This window comes from Mobula birostris, chromosome 26, assembly GCF_030028105.1.
Source record: "Mobula birostris isolate sMobBir1 chromosome 26, sMobBir1.hap1, whole genome shotgun sequence".
Taxonomy (NCBI): domain Eukaryota; kingdom Metazoa; phylum Chordata; class Chondrichthyes; order Myliobatiformes; family Myliobatidae; genus Mobula; species Mobula birostris.
Genome location: NC_092395.1, coordinates 10,633,818 through 10,654,805, shown reverse-complemented (window position 1 = coordinate 10,654,805; position 20,988 = coordinate 10,633,818). Strand labels below are relative to the sequence as shown.

General features: G+C 41.0%; 1 protein-coding gene across 6 annotated transcripts in view; it reads left to right on the top strand.

The window, feature by feature from the left end:
• Positions 1-20,988, top strand: part of sbno2b (strawberry notch homolog 2b) — a 171,947-nt gene that overhangs the window by 90,908 nt on the left and 60,051 nt on the right. For all 6 annotated transcript variants that reach the window (XM_072244367.1, XM_072244370.1, XM_072244366.1 and 3 more), the window contains 6 exons: positions 7,386-7,508; positions 11,775-11,849; positions 14,240-14,333; positions 15,962-16,122; positions 19,936-20,069; positions 20,424-20,511. In XM_072244367.1, the coding sequence (XP_072100468.1) occupies positions 7,386-7,508; positions 11,775-11,849; positions 14,240-14,333; positions 15,962-16,122; positions 19,936-20,069; positions 20,424-20,511 (675 nt within the window). The remainder of the gene's footprint in view (positions 1-7,385; positions 7,509-11,774; positions 11,850-14,239; positions 14,334-15,961; positions 16,123-19,935; positions 20,070-20,423; positions 20,512-20,988) is intronic.

Sequence of the window (20,988 nt, the reverse complement as noted above, 5' to 3'; positions counted from 1 at the left end):
TACAGTGGCACGCAAAAGTTTGGGCATCTCTGGTCAAAATTTCTGTTACTGTGAATAGCTGAGTGAGTAAAAGATGAACTGATTTCCAAAAGGCATAAAGTTAAAGATGACACATTTCTTTAATATTTTAAGCAAGAAAACTTTTTTTTATTTCCATATTTTACAGTTTCAAAATAACAAAAAAGGAAAAGGGTCTGAAGCAAAAGTTTGGGCATCCTGCACGGCAGCACTTAGTAACACCCCCTTTGGCAAGTATCACAGCTTGTAAACACTTTTTGTAGCCAGCTAAGAGTCTTTCAATTCTTGTCTGGGGGACTTTCGCCCATTCTTCCTTGCAAAAGGCTTCTAGTTCTGTGAGATTCTTTGGCTGTCTTGCATGCACTGCTCTTTTGAGGTCTATCCACAGATTCTCAATGATGTTTAGGTCGGGGGACTGTGAGGGCCATGGCAAAACCTTCAGCTTGCGCCTCAAGGTAGTCCATTGTGGATTTTGAGGTGTGTTTAAGGATCATTATCCTGTTGTAGAAGCCATCCTCTTTTCATCTTCGGCTTTTTTGCAGATGGTGTGATGTTTGCTTGGTATTTAATTGAATTCATTCTTCCCTCTACCATTAAATGTTCCCCGTGCCACCGGCTGCAACACAAGCCCAAAGCATGATCGATCCACCCCTGTGCTTAACATTTGGAGAGGTGTTCTTTTCATGAAATTCTGCACCCTTTTTTCTTCAAACATACCTTTACTCATTGAAGGCTAAAAGTTCTATTCAGAAATTTCAAAGGAACATCTAAACAAGCCTGATGCATTTTGGAAACAAGTCCTGTGGACTGATGAAGTTAACATAGAACCTTTTGGCCGCAATGAGCAAAGGTATGTTTGGAGAAAAAAGGGTGCAGAATTTCATGAAAAGAACCCCTCTCCAACTGTTAAGCACGGGGGTGGATCAATCATGCTTTGGGCTTGTGTTGCAGCCAGTGGCACAGAGAACATTTACTGGTAGAGGGAAGAATGAATTTAATTAAATACCAGCAAATTCTGGAAGCAAACATCACACCACCTGTAAAAAAAAAGTCGAAGATGAAAAGAGGATGGCTTCTACAACAGGATAATGATCCTAAGCTCACTTCAAAATCCATGATGGATTACCTTGAGGTGCAAGCTGAAGGTTTTGCCATGGCCCTCACAGTCTCCTGAGCTAAACGTCATTGAAAATCTGTGGATAGACCTCAAAAGAGCAGGGCATGCAAGACGGCCCAAGAATCTCCCAGAACTAGAAACCTTTTGCGAGGAAGAATGAGTGAAAATCCCCCAAACAAGAATTGAAAGACACTTAGCTGGCTACAGAAAGCGTTTACAAGCTGTAATACTTGCCAAAGGGGGTTTTACTAAGTACTCACAACATGCTGGAGGAACTCAGCAGGTCGGGCAGCATCCGTGGAAACGATGAGTCAACATTTCGGGCCGGAACCCTTCGTCAGGACTGTAGAGGGAAGGGGTAGAGGGAGGGTGGGAAGGAGAAGGCTGGTAGGTTCCAGGTGAAAAACCAGTAAGGTGAAAGATAAAGGGGTGGGGGAGGGGAAGCAGGGAGGTGACAGGCAGGAAAGGTGAAGAAGGAATAGGGGAAAACACAATGCGTAGTAGAAGGAGGCGGAACCATGAGGGAGGTGATAAGCAGCTGAGGGAGGGGGCAGAGTGAAATAAGGATAGGGGAAGGGAGGGGGAGGGAATTACTGGAAGTTGGAGAATTTAATGTTCATACCAAGGGGCCGGAGACTACCTAGACAGTATATGAGGTGTTGCTCCTCCAACCTGGGTTTAGCCTCATCATGGCAGTAAAGGAGGCCATGTATGGACATATCTGAATGGGAGTGAGAAGCAGAGTTGAAGTGGGTGGCTACTGGGAGATCCTGTCTGTTGTGGCGGATGGAGCGGAGGTGTTCGACGAAGCGGTCCCCCATTCTGTGTCGGGTTTCACTGATGTAGAGGAGGTCGCACCAGGAGCACCGGATGCAATAGATGACCCCAACAGACTCACAAGGGCTATGCTTGCCTCTTCGCTGGTTATGTGGAACAGTCTGTGCTCCAAACCTATTCTGGTACTGCTCCCCAACTTTTCCTTCCGTACATTGACGACTACATTGGTGCTGCTTCCTGCACCCATGCTGAGCTTGTCAATTTCATCGACTTTACTTCTAACTTCCACCCAGCCCTCAAATTCACTTGGTCTATCTCGGACACTTCTCTCCCCTTTCTCGATCTCCCGGTCTCCATCTCTGGAGACAGACTGTCCACTGACATCTTCTACAAGCCCACTGACTCTCATAACTACCTGGACTATACCTCTTCCCACCCCGCCACATGCAAAAATGCCATTCCCTATTCCCAGTTCCTCCGTCTCCGCCGCATCTGCTCCCAGGATGAGGCTTTCTGTTCCAGGACATCTCAAATGTCCTCTTTCTTTAAGGATCGTGGTTTCCCTTCTGCCGTCATCAATGATGCCCTCACCCGCATCTCTTCCATTTCCCGCACTTTGGCCCTCACCTTATCCTCTCGCCACCACAACAATGACAGAGTTCCCCTTGTCCTCACCTACCACCCCACCAGCCTCCGGATCCAGCACATTATCCTCCGCATCTTCCACCACCTTCAACAGGACCCCACCACTAAGCAGATCTTTCCCTCTCCACCCCTCTCTGCTTTCCGCAGGGATTGGTCCCTCAGCGACTTCTTGATCCACACATCCCTCCCCACGGATCTCCCACCTGGCACTTAACCCTGTAAGCGCAAGTGCTACACCTGTACCTACACCTCCTCTCTTGCCACCATTCAGGGCCCCAAACAGTCCTTCCAAGTGAGGCAACACTTCATTTGTGAGTCTGTTGGGGTCATCTATTGCATCCGGTGCTCCCGGTGCGGCCTCCTCTACATTGGTGAAACCCAACGCAGATTGGGGGACCGCTTCGTCGAACACCTCCGCTCCATCCGCCACAACAGACAGGATCTCCCAGTAGCCACCCACTTCAACTCTGCTTCTCACTCCCATTCAGATATGTCCATACATGGCCTCCTTTACTGCCATGATGAGACGAAACTCAGGTTGGAGGAGCGACACCTCATATACCGTCTAGGTAGTCTCCAGCCCCTTGGTATGAACACAGAATTCTCCAACTTCCAGTAATTCCCTCCCCCTCCCTTCTTCTATCCCTGTCACTCTGCCCCCTCCCCCAGCTGCCTATCACCTCCCTCTTGGTTCCGCCTCCTTCTACTACCCATTGTGTTTTCCCCTATTCCTTCTTCACCTTTCCTGCCTATCACCTCCCTGCTTCCCTCCCCCACCCCTTTGTCTTTCCCCTTACTGGTTTTTCACCTGGAACGTACCAGCCTTCTCCTTCCCACCCTCTTCCCACCTTCTCTATAGGGCCCCTGCCCCTTCCCTCTACAGTCCTGATGAAGAGTTCCGGCCCGAAATGTTGACTCATCGTTTCCACGGATGCTGCATGACCTGCTGAGTTCCTCCAGCGTGTTGTGAGTGTTGCTTTGACCCCAGCATCTGCAGATTATTTTGTGTTTTATTATGTACTGCCATGCAGGGTGCCCAAACTTTTGCTTTGGGCCCTTTTCCTTTTTTGTTATTTTGAAACTGTAGAAGATGGAAATAAAAATTTTTTCTTGCTTAAAATATTAAAGAAATGTGTCATCTTTAACTTTATGCCTTTTGGAAATCAGTTCATCTTTTACTCGCTTAGCTATTCACAGTAACAGAAATTTTGACCAGAGGTGCCCAAACTTTTGCATGCCACTGTATGTAAAAGCAACATGCTTCAACATTAACATTTCCAAGTTGGATATGGGCTTTCTGTTATAGAGTCGTACAACAAAACAAAGTTCAAAGTCCAAAGTAAAATTTATTATCGAAGTACATATATGTCACCATATACAACCCTGAGTTTTGTTTTCTTGCGGCATACTCAGTAAATCCAAGAAACGTGGTAGAATCAGTGAAAGACCGCACTAGCCCAGTGAATCCACGTTAACCACAATGCCCACCCAGTCAGTCCCAATTTCCTGCAATCTGCCCACATCGCCCTAAGTCCTATCGAGGTGCTCTTAAATGATACTGCTATAACTGGCTCAACTACTTCTAGCTCATTTGATGTACTTATCATCCTCTGCATGAAAAAGTTGCCCTTCAAATCCTTTTAAAATCTCTCCCCTCTATTCTCCCTAGTTGTGACTACCCTACTCTGGGGAAAAGAGGTTGGTTAAAATTTTCTTCAACTTCCTTGTTACTTGCCAAGTCATACTTCATCAACTGCCTTTACAAAATATATTATCTTCAGAGACTTCAAATAAACATGCAAGATGCTCAATCATTGGAACTCCCTCAAAATAATGCTATTTAGTTTATGCTGACTTTACATGTAAACTGTGAGAAGTTCACAGTGTTGTTTTACTTGTAAGATACAAGTTATGATCTATGAAGGTTACTTGAAGTTGCTAGAATATCATCTGAAATGCTTGGTGTAGTCAATTTTCCAGAAGCAGTTTTAGTCTTTGCCTTAGCAGTGTTGTCGAGTCCATTAGGCAAAACTGATAGAAGTGATCAGTATGCATATATGGTTATTGAACCCTGTGTAGATGAAAATAATTGTTATTTAAATACAGTTGTAGCTGCTGTGAGTGTTGATTTACATCTGTACTTATTGTTAAAATATAATGTAAATTAAGTTCAGTAAAACTCAAGCAACCTGGCGTCCTTGGGATTGTAGTGGTGCTAAACTAGCAGAGATTCTGGCCTGTTCGATTAATGCGTTTTGCCTTACAAGATGCGAAATGAAAGACTGTGTGGCGTGCCACTTCTCACACAGACCGTAGGTGGCCATTGACTCACGAAGAGTTCATCCGCCCTTTGACAGATTTTGTTTTTAGTCCTGCTGAGTGCCTACACCCCCTCCCTGGTTAACCGAAGTGCACCAGGGGGTGTGCTGGTTGAGTCACCGACAACCCGACCCAAGACAGGTAGTACTGGGCTACGTGGTACCGGTAGCAAGGCAAGGCCCTCGAGGCCTGAGTCGATGTAGTAGTAGTAGTCAATTAATACCCAAGCATAATTTTATTTAACATTTTGTTAACAAGTTACATGGTATTAGAATAATTTTCAGTGAACCCAGAGATTAAAGTAAATGGGGAAACTGAGCCCCAGTGAGTTTTATTGGGTGTGGATGAGTTTTATAGAACCTGGTCCATATCAGCTAGTCCAATTCTGCTTGTCTCAAACCATCCCGTATTCCATACTCTGGCTGGAAATCTATAGCCTCCAGCACACCCACAGCCCAGACCCTAGCCCACACTCTTGATACTGCAACCAGCACATGCCAGCTTCAGAGAAGAAGAGCTCAGTGGATGATCAGGAGCATTGATAGGAGAAAAGACATTGTCAAAACCCTGCATCGGGACTGGGAGTGGAGAGCTGAGATGGCAGAAAAGAGAGGAGAGAGAGAGTGGCAAGAAAAGACTTGGCAATTGAGGGACCAAAAAGGGGTGTAAAAAGCTAGACAACTGGGAGCTCAGGGTCCCTCTGGTGCTTCTGGCTGTTAACATTTATTGTACTTTCTGATTTGACATGCAGATAACTCTTACTTTGCACCAATGCAGTGTTAAAAGATGCATTTCTGTGGAACAATGTGGTCTTAGTTTCTCTACTTGATGAATGAAAAGAAGAATTGAATCACTATTTGCATTCTGCAGAAGGCATAATATAAATATTTCAAAAATCTCATATTTAAAACTTTTCCCTTGTTGCGGAATATCTTTCCAAATATAACGTCATTTTCACAGAAAAGATCACTGGTCTAAGTTGGCTTGATAGAGATGTGCAAGAAGATAAGAGGCGTAGACAAAGTGGTTAGACAGACTTTTTCCCCAGGGTGTAAATAGCTAAGGGGGCATAATTTTAAGGTGATTGGAGGGAAGTATTTGAGAATGTCAGAGGTAAGTTTTTTTTTACAGTGTGATGAGTGCATGGGTGCCAGGGTTGGTGGTAGAGGCAGATACATTAGGGGCATTTAAGAAACTTTTAGATAGGCATTTGGATGATAGAAGACGGAGGGCTATGTGGGAGCAAAAGGTTAGGTTAATCTTAGAGTAGGTTAAAAGGTCAGCACAATATTGTGAGCTGAAGGCCCTGTACTATGCAGTAATGTCCTACGTAAGTAGTAGCATTTCAGTTGAAATAAATCCCACCTGTACTGTGGAGGTGCTTCTCCATGCAAAGCACATGTTGTAGCAGAAAGTCAAATATTTTGCCCAGAAATGATGGACTTTATATTTGCCCTGCTGCTGTACCCATCCTGGTCTGCTGGGTAAACTTAAGAGGTCATTAAACATTCTCAGTCTCTTAATATGAGACCCAAGCTTGATGCTTTACCCCCGTCATAGTTTCTTATCAAAGCAGGTTGTGTGTTGTATGATTGTTACATTGCTTCAATCGGGCTTAGCTAATGCATTTGGGAGCCTCCTTTAAATATGATGCTGGTCAACTACATTTACCGGGACCTGCGTAACATGGCTGCTTAAGGGAGATGAGAACAAGTTGTTTGACAGGATTAAGTTTTTTTTTCTCTTAGAGTTCCATACCCAGCCTGTGGAGTAAATCTGTCACCAATGGCAGCTTTCTGGGCCATGATCAATTCACAAAACCATTAACCAATTTTGCACAGGCAAATCAGTGAGTCATTTTAAGTCATCGAGTGATTGGCGAGTTCAGCTTTAAATCCATCCTTCCATCAGTCGCTTTGACCCCTACCATTAGGCATGAGCTACCATCGCATTAGGACAAGAGCAGCTTCTACCCCCAAGCCATAAGACTCCCTGCTACCACCCAGTTCTCATCATGTATGAAGCGCCAGCAGCATTATACTGTTTACTTTTTAACTGGTGTCAAAAATACACCATATTATTTGTTAATTTATTTGTGGAAATACGACTTTGTGGTGCGTGTTTGTGTGAGTTATATGTACTATGTTGTGTACCTTGGTCTACAGGAATGTTGTTTCATTTGGCGGTATACATGTGTATGGTTGACAGTAAACTGAACTTGAAATGCAAGTTCAAGTATATCTTTAATTAACAGTGATCAGAGCTCTCCTTGAGTCTCCTTCCTTCCCTGGAATGTATGCTTGTGGAATATTCTAATTTTCTTATTCTAATAACAAGGAAAATATTGAATCTTAGGAAAGAAGTTTATATTTTTAAAGTATTTTAACCTTTATTGATTGTAATGATCACATGAATGCAGTATGATATTTCTGCTAAGAATAATACTTTAAAATTCATTCAGTGAATATTGCATCATTCAGCTGACTTTCATTTCTTTTGTATTTTGCAGGATATAAGTTACATTGATGATAGTGTCCTTTTCTCCTCACCTGAATCACTGCCTGATATAGCCGATACTGATGATTTTAATCTTGATGTTCTTACTCCGAGCCTTTGGGACGCAAGGCTTGAGGTCAGTATTAGAAAGCTGTAATTGCTTATTTTGGTTGCATAAGAGGCACACTTCCAAAGTTGAAAACTCAAAACAGAATAAGTTCTATATGGTGTTGATACTTTGTGATATGGTGAGCAGTTGATAATCACAGAGGCGTAATATGGTTCCCTAGTGTAATCATCCAAAATGAATGTTGGGAAAGATCAGAAGTCCAACAAATAAAATGGAGAGATTCATAGTTGGAATATATAATTTGTGTAGATAAACTAGTTAGAAGCATCCCATCCCCGTCTTAAAGTTGACTATAGGACATAACTGGCCCTTTGGCCCAACTCATCCATACCATCTAAGCCGGTCCCATTTGCCTGTGTTTGGCCTATATTCCACTAAATCTTTTCTTTCCATGTATTTGTCCGTATCTTTTAAATATCTCTTGGATACAGCTGTTGAGGAAATGAGTATGGAAAAAAACTTTGTGCTTTGAAAAATATACATTCAGTGGCCACTTTATTAGGTACACCAGTACACCTACTCATTAATGTAAATATGCAATCAGCAAATTATGTAGTAGCAACTCAATGCATAAAAGCATGTAGATAACATCAAGAGGTTCAGTTGTTGTTTAGACCAAACATCAGAATGGGGAAGAAATGTGATCTAAGTGACTTTGACTGTGGCATGATGGTTGGTGCCATCAGGTATGTTTGAGTATCTCATTTGAGTATCCTGGGTTTTCATGCGAGCAGTCTCTAGCGTTTGCAGAGAATGGTGCGAGAAGCCAGCAAACATCCTGTGAATGGCAGTTCTGTGGATGAAAACTCCTTGTTGATGAGAGAGGTCAGAAGAAAATGGCCTGACTGGTTCAAGCTACCAGGAAGGTGATAATAACTCAAATAACCACGTGTTGCAACAGTGGTGTGCAGAACAGCTTCTCTGAACACATACCACGTCAAACCTTGAAGTGAATGGGCTACAGCAGCAGATGATGTTGGTGTACCAAATAGGTATGCCTAATAAAGTGGCAATTGAGTGTCTATTGTTATTGGTAATCAAGAGAGAATATTTTACTGCTTCTGTTGGAGTTTGTTCATTTATAACTCATATTATGAGCACCTCCTAGCAAGAGGTCTGACTGGTAAGGCAGATGAACTGGACCTGGAAAGTTATATAGGACTGGGATATTATAGTCATTATAAACACTGCCAAGAGAGGGACAGGACCGGCAGCTTAATGTTTTGAGGTGCAGGTGTTTTAGGTGGAATAGAAGCAGAGGAAAGAGGGGAGTGGGAGTAGTGGCAATTTTTGAATAAAGGAAGTAGCCACAGGTAAAATGAAATTAATGAAGGAACATCCACTGAGGCTCTATCAGTGGAGCCGGGAAATAAGAAGGGTATGATCATATTGTTGGGATTGTACTATAGGTCCCCAAATAGTCAATGGGAATTAGAAAACCAAATATGCAGGGAGATTAAACGGAGTTTTAACAATAATAGGGTTGTCATAGTCGGGGTGGGGTGGTTAACTTCCCCAACATAGACTGGCACTGCCATACTGTTAAGAGTTTAGGTGGGTGGAATTTGTGGAGTTTGTTCAAGAAACTTTTAATATATGGTATGTAGAGTGTTACACTAGGGATAGTGCGAATCTTGACCTACTGCTGGGTAATAAGGTGGAGCAAGTGACTGAGGTGACAGTGAGGAGCATTTTGGGACCAGTGACCTTAATTCTATTAGTTTTAAAATATTTATGGAAAGGGACAGAACTGGTCCATTGGTTCAGATTCTAAATTGGGGCAGGGTGAATTTGATAGTATGAGAGAAGCTTGCAAAGGTTGATTACAGTAGGTTGTTTGTGAACAAAGGGACCACGAATAAGTTGGGAGGCTTTTAAAGGTGCGAGGTAGTGAGAGCTCAAAGTCGGCATGCCTGGAGGAATAACAGCTAAGGCTGCAGGAGTGACGAGGATAGTGAAGTCACAGCCAGCAAAAAGGAGGAATCGGTCAGATACATTCAATTAGGACAAAATGAATCCCCAGAGGACTACAAAGGAAAGAAAAAGTGTACATAAAAAGGAAATCAGCAGGGCAAAAAGGGGGCATGAGATAACTTTGACAGAGAAGAGTAATAAAAATTCAGAGGTTTTATATGTTTATTAAGGGGAAAAAGTGTAACTAGAAAGAGAATAGGAAGGACCCCTAAATGACCAAAGGAGGACATCTTTATGTGGGGCCACAGATGACGACCAAGGTCCTTTATCAAGGCTTCTCCTCTGTTTTTACTGTGGCATGAGAAAGACATGAAGACTTCAGAAACAGGAGAGGCAAGTGGAGAGCTCTTGGGGATAATCTCCATTACAATAGAGGAGGTGGTGAATATTGTATAAAGTCCAGGACCTGATCAAGTTTATCCAAGAACATTGGGAGGCTGGAGAGAAAAATTTTGGGGGCCCTGGCTGAGATACTGACACCATTATTATCCATTGGGAGGTGTTGGTAGAAAAACCCCGATCTGTAGGCCAGTAAGTCTAAAATCTGTGGTTGGTAAATTACTGTAGAATGTGGAATTACTGTGGAATAAGATGTATGTAGATCTGGAAAGATGACGGTTAATTGTGTATTACTTATTTATTTGGCGATACAGTGCACAATAGGCCCTTCCAGCCCTTCTAGCCCTTCAAGCCACTCTGCCCCAGCAACCCTCAACAAACCCGATTAACCCCTAATCTCGGGGCAATTTATAATGACCAGCTAACCTGCCCATGAAGTAGACAACATGCCTTTATGCATGGGAGATCATATCTTACAAACTTGATTGAGTTTTTTGTTGAGGTGACAGAGAAAGTTGGGACCAGTGACTCTACTATGGACTTCAGTGAGGCTTTTGGTAAGGTTCCACATGGTAGGCCACTCTAGATCACATGAAATCCAGGGAGAGCTGGCTATATTGCTTGATGGTAGCGGGGAGTGTTGATAGAAGATTCTTTGCCACACGGGAGGCCCAAGACTAGTGGTGTGCCTCAGGAATTGGTGTTGGATCTATTATTGTTATTTATACAAATCATTTAGATAAGTATGTACAAGGCATGATTAGTAAGTTTGCAGGTGACACTAAAATGGGCGGGATAGGGGACAGTAATAAAGGCAATCAAAAATGACAGGAAAATCTTGATCAGCTGAGTAAGTGGGCCAAGGAATAGCAAGGAGTTTAATTGGATAAGTGCAAAGTGTTCGTTGCATTTTGGAAGGTCAAAGCCAGGTTGGCTTTCACAATGAACGGCAGAACCCTGGGGTGTTGCAAAACCCAAAAGACCTTAGAGTGCAAATACGTGGTCCTTAGAAGGTGGAGTCACAAGTAGACAGGGTGGTGAAGAAAGCTTTGGTGCTGTGGCCTTTATAAGTTGGGAGGCTATGAAATTGTACATAATGCTGGTGAGGCCGCACTTGTAGTATCATGTTCAATTTTGTTTGTCCTGCTATAGGAAAGATGCTATTAAACTGGAGCAAATGCAGAAAATGACTTGAGGATCTGAGTTAGAGGGAGTAGTTGGACATGCTAGAACTTTATTCCTTAAGGGTGTAGGAGAATAGGAGGTGATCTTATAAAGGTGCATAATATCATGAGCGGCATAGATTGGGTGGATGCAATCAGTCTTTTTCCCCAGAGTTGTGTTGTCAAGAACAAGGGGACATAAGTTTAAGGCGAGAGGGGAAATATTTCAGAGGAACTTGAGCGGCATTTATTTTTACATAAATCTTATCTACATGGAATCTGCTGCCAGATGAAGTGGTTGATGTAGGTACAGTAGCAGTATTTAAAAGACAGTTGGACAGGTACCTAGATCAGAATGGTTTAGAAGGTCACTGGCCAAACACTGGCCTATGGAACCGGCTTGGATGGGACATCTTAGTTGGCATGGAGCAATTGGGCTGAATGGTCTGTTTCCATATTCAATCATCTTCAGGGCCTTCCACAATAAAGCTGCTAAAATAATAGTTAAAGATAATTCAAGAGTTAAAGCTGTTGTTCCCTCATTTTTTTCCTATTTAATGAATCATTCTCCCTCTCCCTTACTGCACTCTTTTCTCCATTCCTGTTCATAACAGTTCTTCTGTCTGCCCTCAGGTGCTGATGGTCCTTTTCATCATAACCCACCCTCACTTCATGTTCATATTCCCACATTTTAACCTTCCCTTAGCTATGGCAGAGCCTTACTATGAAAAAAAATGAGCAGTTTGTTTGGTGTGCTACTGAATTAAATTATCTCTGTCTCTTGTATTTTTTACAGCTTCCTCTTCCACCTCCAACTCAGTCATTTCCAAATCACCTGCAAATCAGCAATGGCTTGACACATTCGTTTCAGGTAATTTTTCTGCCAGTAATTTACAACTATGGTATACTTTATTGAAAACATGAAGAATTAAAGCAGTATTTAGCTTGCCCAGTATGTTGTTTACTTTAACTTCATCAGGTTAATCTCATTATGTGATTTGTGGCTAATCTTTCCAGGCCAGGTGAAGGGGTCTCAACCCAAAACGCTGACCATTCATTTCCCTCCATTGAGTTCCTCCAGCACTTTGTGCATTGCTCCAGATTGTAGCATCCACATGTCTCCTCTCCATGGCAAATCTTTGCCTACATTTTGTCAATTAGCACTGTGACAAAAATTTCCCGGAAGATTTCAGGAAATTATTTAAGTTTAGAATTGCATGTAATTTAAAATATGTATGAATCCAAATTAAATTTGTAATGACTCAGTCTAGTACCCTACAGTTCTTAAATTCTATGTCCTATTTGATCTACCATTGATTAAGTCACAAATGGTGTGGTGAGAAATAACTTCTAGGTTCAGTTTAATCTATTAACTGTAACCAAAGTCCACAACTGAAGATGGGAACAGTACCATACTGCTCTGATGTGAGGAGACCCAAAGTTTACAATGGACTAAAGTCTTATTCATTTGGAGACTTGGCATGGAACAGGCCTTTCTGGCCCAGCGAGCCACGCTGCCCAGCAGCCTACCTATTTAACCCTAGCCTAATCATGGGACAATTTATCACGACCAATTAACTTACCTACTGGTATGTTTTTGGACTGTGGGAGGAAACCAGGGGACCCAGGGAAAAACCACACGCTCACAGGAAAGCTGTTCAGGTTTTTCACAGAGGATGTCAGAATTGAACTTTGAACTCCTTTCCAGCTGTAATAGTATTGTGCTAACCTCCAAGCTCCCATGGCACCCTTAAATTTTCATCCAAGGGAATGACTGACATTCTGAAGAGTGGTGTAGGTGAACCCAGCTGCTTCTGTAAATGATATTTTCTTTGCAGGAAAAATGTTTAGGATAGCTAGCAGATCCTGGTTGCAATTAAAATTTTAAACACACCCTGATCCCTCATTCCCTACTCTGCATCCTTTTCCCCGTAGGATTGGCTTCCCATTACCCCAGGATTTCAACTCTTCAATATTTTACTTTTATACCAACGATAGGATACAATTTTTGTTGAGACCAGCAGGTCTTAGGTCCTTATTTTCTAACAAATATTCGTGTTCAAATGTTTCAAAGAAATGCGTCCGTTAGTATGAGAATGGAGGATCCTAGGGTACAGCCTTAAAACAGGGATATAAATCTGAAATTTACTATTCAACACAGTAAAAAAAAAATCCAACTTTAGTGCCATCCACAGAAATCACTTAATCACATCAATGCATTGAGGTACTACAAAAGGAAAACAAGAGGCAAAAAAGGATGTCCCTTTAAAACAGAGATGACGGGGAACTTCTTCAGCCAAAGCGCAATGGATTTATGGAACTCTATCCCACATGCGGCTGTCGAAGCCAAATCATTGGGTTCATTTAAGGCAGAGTTTTGATAGGTTCTTGACAAGTAACAGGTGTGTGCACTCAATTGTCACTTGATTACCTCCTGTACCTAATAAAGTGACCACTGAGTGTGTGTTTGTGGTCTTCTGTTGCTGTAGACCATTCACTTCCAAGGTTCGACGTGTTGTGCAATCAAAGATACTCTTTGGTTTTATAGGTTCTGAGGTGAATGATAAGTTTAATGTGGGAGTGGATGTCTCTTCCATAATAGGGCAGGAGGTGCCTGACAGGATGAGTGGATAGGTAGTTTGTGATGTTGTCCACTCATTCAGCTTTCTACATTAGCCCTCTTGTGTACTCCCTGGGCATGGCCTCAAGATTCTCAATACAGTATCACCCTGAATATTCCTACTCCACTTCGAGCAGTCATAGGCCAGAAACATTGCTTTTCCTCAAGGAGAATCAGAACATATCAATCAAAACCCAGCAGTAATTCAGTTTGTGCAACAGAATTTGAAACTGATCTCTGCAGTCACATAGTAGATTATCTTTCATCTTTCAACAATGGAAAAATTACTACCTCTGTCTGTCTTTCAATGTACTGAAATGGTTCAGTACAGATTTTATTTTACTGAGTAACCACACCCTTTTGTGAAAGATTGTTCAACCTTGATGGGGTATTTCGGATACATTTATTGAGTAACATTTTAAAGGCTGACTGTCTTTGAAAGAAAACTGCATTACCTGGACAGGAACAATTACCAATTCTAAAATACTTGTCAATTTAAAGCTAAGATGACACAAGTGTTGTTCATATCTTAAAACTGGCAATGAACAGAAAGTATAAAATATGCCATTTTGCTATGAAGGTAAACAAAAGCAAATTTCACAAAATCTCAGTAAATTTTCCACATTCTGATGTTTATTTAGACATCAATACAGCTGGAAGAAGAAGAAGAATCTGATGAGGAGCCTGAGGAATTGGGGCATGCAGAAACATATGCAGACTATGTACCTTCCAAATGTAAGTGGTGATAATTTGCTGTGTGGTCATTGGTTGTGATAAATGTGTGAAGTACTTACAATATTATGTTTGGTCATTGAATTGCCTTATCACACCTGAAACAGAAATGTATTTTAAAAACAAAATTAATTTGTGCTCAAATATCCTAAGGTCTACTGAGAAATGTGTGTGATATCTGAGAGATTTAAATGCAACATCTACAACCTTAATTGTTTTTTACAGCTTCCTCCTCCTCCTCATGCACTTCCAGTAGCACTTATTGTCACATATTGTCCTCCTTCCTCCCTAATGTACTTCTTCATTGTTACGGTGAAAGGATCTATCCACCCTGGACGTCCTCTTTTCTTCCCCCTCCATCGAGTAGAAAATACAAAAGCCTGAAAGCACATACCACTAAGTTCTAGGACAGTTTCTATTCCACTGTTGAATAGTCCCTTCGTATGACTAGATGAGCTTTTGATCTGACAATCTTCTTGTTCTGACCTTGCACCTTACTGTCTGCATTTTCCCTGTATCTGTCACACCTTATTCTGCAGTCCATTATTGTTCTCCCTTGTACTACATCACTGCACCATATTTAAATACTCCGTATTGTAAATTGTTCCGTGATTAGCCTAAGGTTAAATCAGTGGTTACTTGGCAGCGCGGCCAGAAGAGCCTATTCCACGCTGAATCTCAAATAAATAAGCAAATAGAAAGTTTATCACAGTATCCTCAGTACCTGCAACAACAATAAGCCAATTTGACAATTTATCCTTGGCCTCCTACTCCCAACTATTTCTATGATTTCTTTTCAGCAGTATTATCCAAAAACAAAGTCTACGTTGACAGAACTTGACCTTTCATTCTCTCAATGATCGTAAGACAGTTGTCACTTCTGTTTGACAATAACTCCTAAATAAACTGTAATTTCCTTTAAATTCACATGATTAAGGCTATTTGTTTTAATTGGAGTAAGCTTTAAAGCACCCATCTTCTCAGTGTTCATCATCTTCTCTACTTCCTTTTATGTATATCGCACAAATGCTTAGGTGATGCCCAGGGTTGGCACTAGCTTCCTCCCCAGTTTTTAGCTCTTTTTCTTCTGAACCACCAGCTGTATCCCCTACTTTTCAACGTTTGCTAACAGAATCTCGTCAGACATTGGTTTCTTCAAAGGCATTTACCCATCATAATCGACAGTTATCCAGAACAGCAAAGATTCTCACATATTTCTTCATGGTCAAACCAGCCTCCCATGCCTTCTCAGAAACCATCTTGAAAACTTGTAGGCCTGCCTTAAGATCTTTGCCTGGTTTTATCCACTTTACTTGAAGATTCACTTTCATTCATTTTCCTACTCTCTTCCAACCCTTGGTTCCTTCATAATCTGTCTATCATATCAGTGACTACTGAAATTAGCCATTTTTCAATCTTTGAATTCATTTCTTCTTGCAAAAGATATTCTCACCCACAAATGCAAATTTGTGCTCTTCGCTTAACGTTAGAAAGCTTGCTAAAAATAATCCTGTTACTAAATGGATATATTATGTAAAATAATATGGCTGCTGTTTGACTGTTTTAGAATGGCTATTTGTCCAATGTATCGTACTGAAATATCTCAGCAATTATATTATTTTCATATGCAGCTAAAATTGGAATTAACCACCCAGACAGGGTGGTTGAAACAAGTACACTGTCTAGTGTGCCACCTCCAAACATCAGATACACCCTTCACCTTCCTCCAGCAACAATTTCAAATGGCGCACTGTCTGCACTACAACTAGAAGCAATCATCTATGCATGTCAGGTATGGTGTATGATTAATATAACATTATGTGTCTGTTATAGTTGAAATATTCATAAACTGATTAATAAATTTCCAAATTAAAAAAAGATTCGAGCTGCTCTTTTTCCACATTTGTGCTTATTATGTAAGTGACCCTACCAATCCACTTAAGCAGTATCTTCTTGCTTTAGATCACCTTCATTACTTTAAAAAAGAGTTTAAGTCCAATACCCTAGGATTGATCATGTATTGGAATGGCTATTTCTCTTCTTCACAGTACTCTTAAAAACAAGAGATTCTTCAGTTGCTGGAAATCCAGAGTAACACATACAAAATGTTGGAGAAGCTCAGCAGGTCAGGCAGCATCTTTGGAGAGGAATAAACAGTCATTGTTCAGGCTGAGACCCTTCATCAGGATGAAAGAAAGGGGGAAGAAGCCAGAATAAGAAGTTGGGGAGGGGGAAAAAGAGTATAAGAAAGAAGGTGATAGGTGAAGCCAGCTGGGTAGGGAAGAGGGGAGGAAGAGAGTAGCTGAGAGATGATAGGTGGAAAAGGTAAAGGACTGAACAATGAATCTGTTAGGAGAAAAGAGTGGATCATGGGATGATGAGAAGGAGAGGTGGCACCCGGGGAGGTGATAGGCAGGTGAGGAGAAGATAAGAGGTAAGAGGGGAATGGAAGAAGAGGGAAGGGGAAGGTGAAAAATTACCAGAAGTTAGAGAAATCAATATTTATACTGTCAGGTTGAAGACTATTGGGACAGAATATGAGGTGTTGCTCCTCCAACCTGAGGTTGGTCTCATTGTGGTAGCAGAGAAGACAATGAACTGACATGTCAGAATGAGAGCGAGGATTCGAATTAAAATAGTGAGCCATTGGGAAATCCTGCTTGTTGTGGATGGAGCAAAGGTCCTCGACATTTCTATTGACATTACTCTTTGGTTTTGAAGATGAGTTTTCATGATACTTATTATCATGTCATCTCTCACATTAGCAAATACACTTAGCTCTGTTAATACAACTTACCATGCTACCATTTGTGTTCCTAACTTTGGGTTGTGCATCTATAATTGTAAATATTACACAGGTTGAGTACCCTTAAACAAAAACCTCCAAAATCCAAATTTTTTTGAGTACTGACATGATGTCACAAATGGAAATTGGCACAAGGTGCTGGAAAAGCTCCCAGGCGATGCAGACCACAGACAGTTCTGAGAAGTGACCTCACGTATGTAATGAACAGAAGTTAATGCAAAATAGAAAAATACTGCACAAAGTGAAAAATTAAGATCTCGATCGTGATCTTGAAATAGTGGATTCATCAGCGTCGGAGTGATATGCTGATCATGAAACAGGCTAAGATCTATCATGACAAACTGGAAACTGAAGATAACTGAATAATCAGCAGACAGGTTGCAGAGCTTTAAGAAAAAGCAAAGCATTACATTTTTAAAGATTTGTGATGGAAAAGTATCTGCTGACAGGAAGTAGCAGAGAAATTTATTGAAACGTTTGCCAAGATTGTCGCTGACGAAGATATAACACGCTGAACGGCTGCATCAGTATATATGATGTGCAAGTGCTTACCGGTACTTACAAAGTGCTTACAAAGACTGCTTACTGGTAGCATATAAGACCATAAGATATAGGAGCAGAAATAGGCTACTCAGCCCACCGAGTCTGCTCCGCCATTCAATCATGAGCTGATCCGATTCTTCCAGTCATCCCCACTCCCCTGCCTTCACCCCATTACCTTTGATGCCCTGGCTAATCAAGAACCTACCTATCTCTGCCTTAAATACACCCAGTGACTTGGCCTCCACAGCCACTCATGGCAACAAATTCCATAGATTTACCACCCTCTGACTAAAGTAATTTCTCCGCATCTCAGTTCTAAATGGACGCCTTCAAACCTGAAGTCATGCCCTCTTTCCTTAGAATCCCCTACCATGGGAAATAACTTTGCCATATCTAATCTGTTCAGGCCTTTTAACATTCAGAATGTTTCTATGAGATTCCCCCTCATTCTCCTGAACTCCAAGGAATACAGCCTAAGAGCTGTCAGATGTTCCTCATATGGTAACCCTTTCATTCCTAGAATCATTCTTATGAATCTTCTCTGAACCCTCTCCAATGTCAGTATATCCTTTCTAAAATAAGGAGCCCAAAACTGCACACACTACTCTAAGTCTGGTCTCACAAGTGCCTTGTAGAGCCTCAACATCACATCCCAGCTCTTATATTCTGTACCTCTAGAAATGAATGCCAGCATTGCATTCGCCTTTTTCACAACCGACTCAACCTAGAGGTTAACCTTTAGGGTATCTTGCACAAGGACTCCCAAATCCCTTTGCATCTCTGCATTTTGAATTCTCTCCCCATCTAAATAATAGTCTGCCTATTTATTTCTTCCACCAAAGTACATGACCATACACTTTCCAACATTGTATTTCAAAATTGTATATAAATTCAGAGTTGGAAAGCTATCTCGTTAGATCTTCCAAAATCTGAAACACTTTTAGCCTCAAGCATTTCAGATAAAGTGTTCTCAACCTGTACTTTGTTATCTCTAAATATTAGGTCAGAAAGCATGATACAAAAGTTTACTTAGATGAACATGCAAACCAAAATTTGTTGGGTGTCTGGAATTTGTTCTGAACAACACTGGCCAAAAAGGATTCAAAACAGCAGGCAATAAAATCAATGAAGCACTTTGGTGATATCACCTACCGTGTGTTTGTGGATATGTAGAATTCTTATTTACACTGAATGCAGTCACTAATCTGATAGGTTGATTGACCTCTTTGCTGCAATGTCCACAATAGAGTTAAATTAATGTTACTGATCCTGAGAGTTTAGTTTTATGTAAGTTAAAACATTGTATAGAGTCCGGCAAAAAAACCTGCATCAACCAGTCGCCCTATGTGATGTGATTTACTTTTCGTTGAAAGTTTGCACTGTTTTAAAATATAGAGATACAGCACGACAGTAGGCCCTTTTGGCCCAAAGAGTCTGAGCCGCCCAGTTACACCTATGTGATCAATTACCCTACTAACCCATACGCCTTTGTAAATATGGGAGGAAATCTATACAGCCACAGGAAGAATGTACAAGTTCCTTACAGACAGTGGTGGAGTTGAACCTGGGTCGCTGGCACTGTAATAGCATTGTGCTAACTACTACACAACCATGCTGATGCCTTATACTACTTCAGTAATTTTGACAGCTACCTCCTTCAAATGCAGCATTTATGAGTCCTTACTATGAAAAGGTAATTATTTTTTTGTATCATTTTCAATGGCATTGATTCAAGTTGGCGACTTAATAGTTAAGGCGGGGGTTCCCATCCATTTTTATGCATTGGATCCCTACCATTAACCGAGGGGTTCATGGACCTCAGGTTGGGAACTCCTGGACCAAAAACACTCGTTTTAGTCTTGCCAGGTGATTCAACTCTGAAAGGTCATAAGGATTCATAATGTTATATGTGCATGTCGACCAAGCTGTTTATCTAGGCTATTCCTATTTGCCTGCATTTGGCCCATGTACCTCTAAAGTTTTCCTATTGTAGCCAAGCCAGGCCAGATACTTATGTATGTAGCTCTAGCTGCTTTATACCAAAAGCCATTGTAGCAATGTAATTGAATTTTTTTCCTACCCTAGGTTGCAGGATCCTTCTATCTTAACAGTATATATTAAATTCATAAATCTGCTTATGGCAAATCAAGAACTATTAGAATTATTTATGTATGTAGATATGGACTATTTTGTATATTTATCATTAGGGGTTTTTCTGTGCAAAGGAAAAATTCTATTTCTTTGACATCTTTTTAGCAACATGAAATCTTGTTGGAAAATAACCATCGTGCAGGGTTTCTTATTGGTGATGGGGCTGGTGTCGGAAAAGGAAGAACTGTGGCTGGCATCATTTATGAAAATTACATAAGGGGCAGAAAGAAATCATTGTGGTAAGTGTGAAGTAACAACAGCATAAAAAAGTAAGGAATTTGACTGATGTAAGTTTTTAAATTTGCATTAAAATCACTATCTCATCATACAACTATTTCGATGTGAAGTCTGGATGTTTTGGGGAGATCAGAGATGTTCTCTGATCTTATGTGATTCTAACTGAATGGTGAAGCAGGCTTAGAGTCAGAGCAATGCTTTCATCTTCCTCTGTTTAATGCCTATTACTGTCATGAGTATAAGGAAATAGAATGCTAATTAACAAAATGTAATTTGCAAAAAATTCTAATTATATAGTACTATTGAACTACAAATTAAACTCAGTGTTAATCAAGTTCAATGTTATCATGTTATAGGTTTAGTGTCTCCAATGATCTGAAATATGATGCTGAACGTGATCTTAGAGATATCGCTGCAAAAATTCCAGTGCATGCTCTCAACAAGGTATGCAGGGTAATGTTGGTATTTTAGATTATAATTTTCTATTTGTGTATAATTAGTGAAAATGGAAAAAAAGTTTATGATAATTGGAGGTAGTGTGAGGTGTTTCATTGTGAATGTAAGATATTTTTGTCAGGTTGTCTTTTTCTCCATTGTTCACCTTGACACACAGACTGAGGAATTTAACCCGACCCAAAAAAGATGTGGAACTAATAAGATTAATATGAAGGCTATGTTGACTTTATATCTGGTTTCACTCTAAGAGAAAATGGTTAAATTGGGGAGAGTGTAAGACGGGAAGCCAAAATGATCCTGTCAGCAATCTGACAGGTAGGGTAAGTTTAAAATTAACTGGGAAATGTCTTTTGACTGAACGAGAAGGAAGTTACTGTGCTGGGCCTGACACCAGTGGGTGAAGAAGAGTAGTCAGGAATGCTTTAACTCCTTGCCTTTTCTCCCTCATCCTTTGAACATTATTAT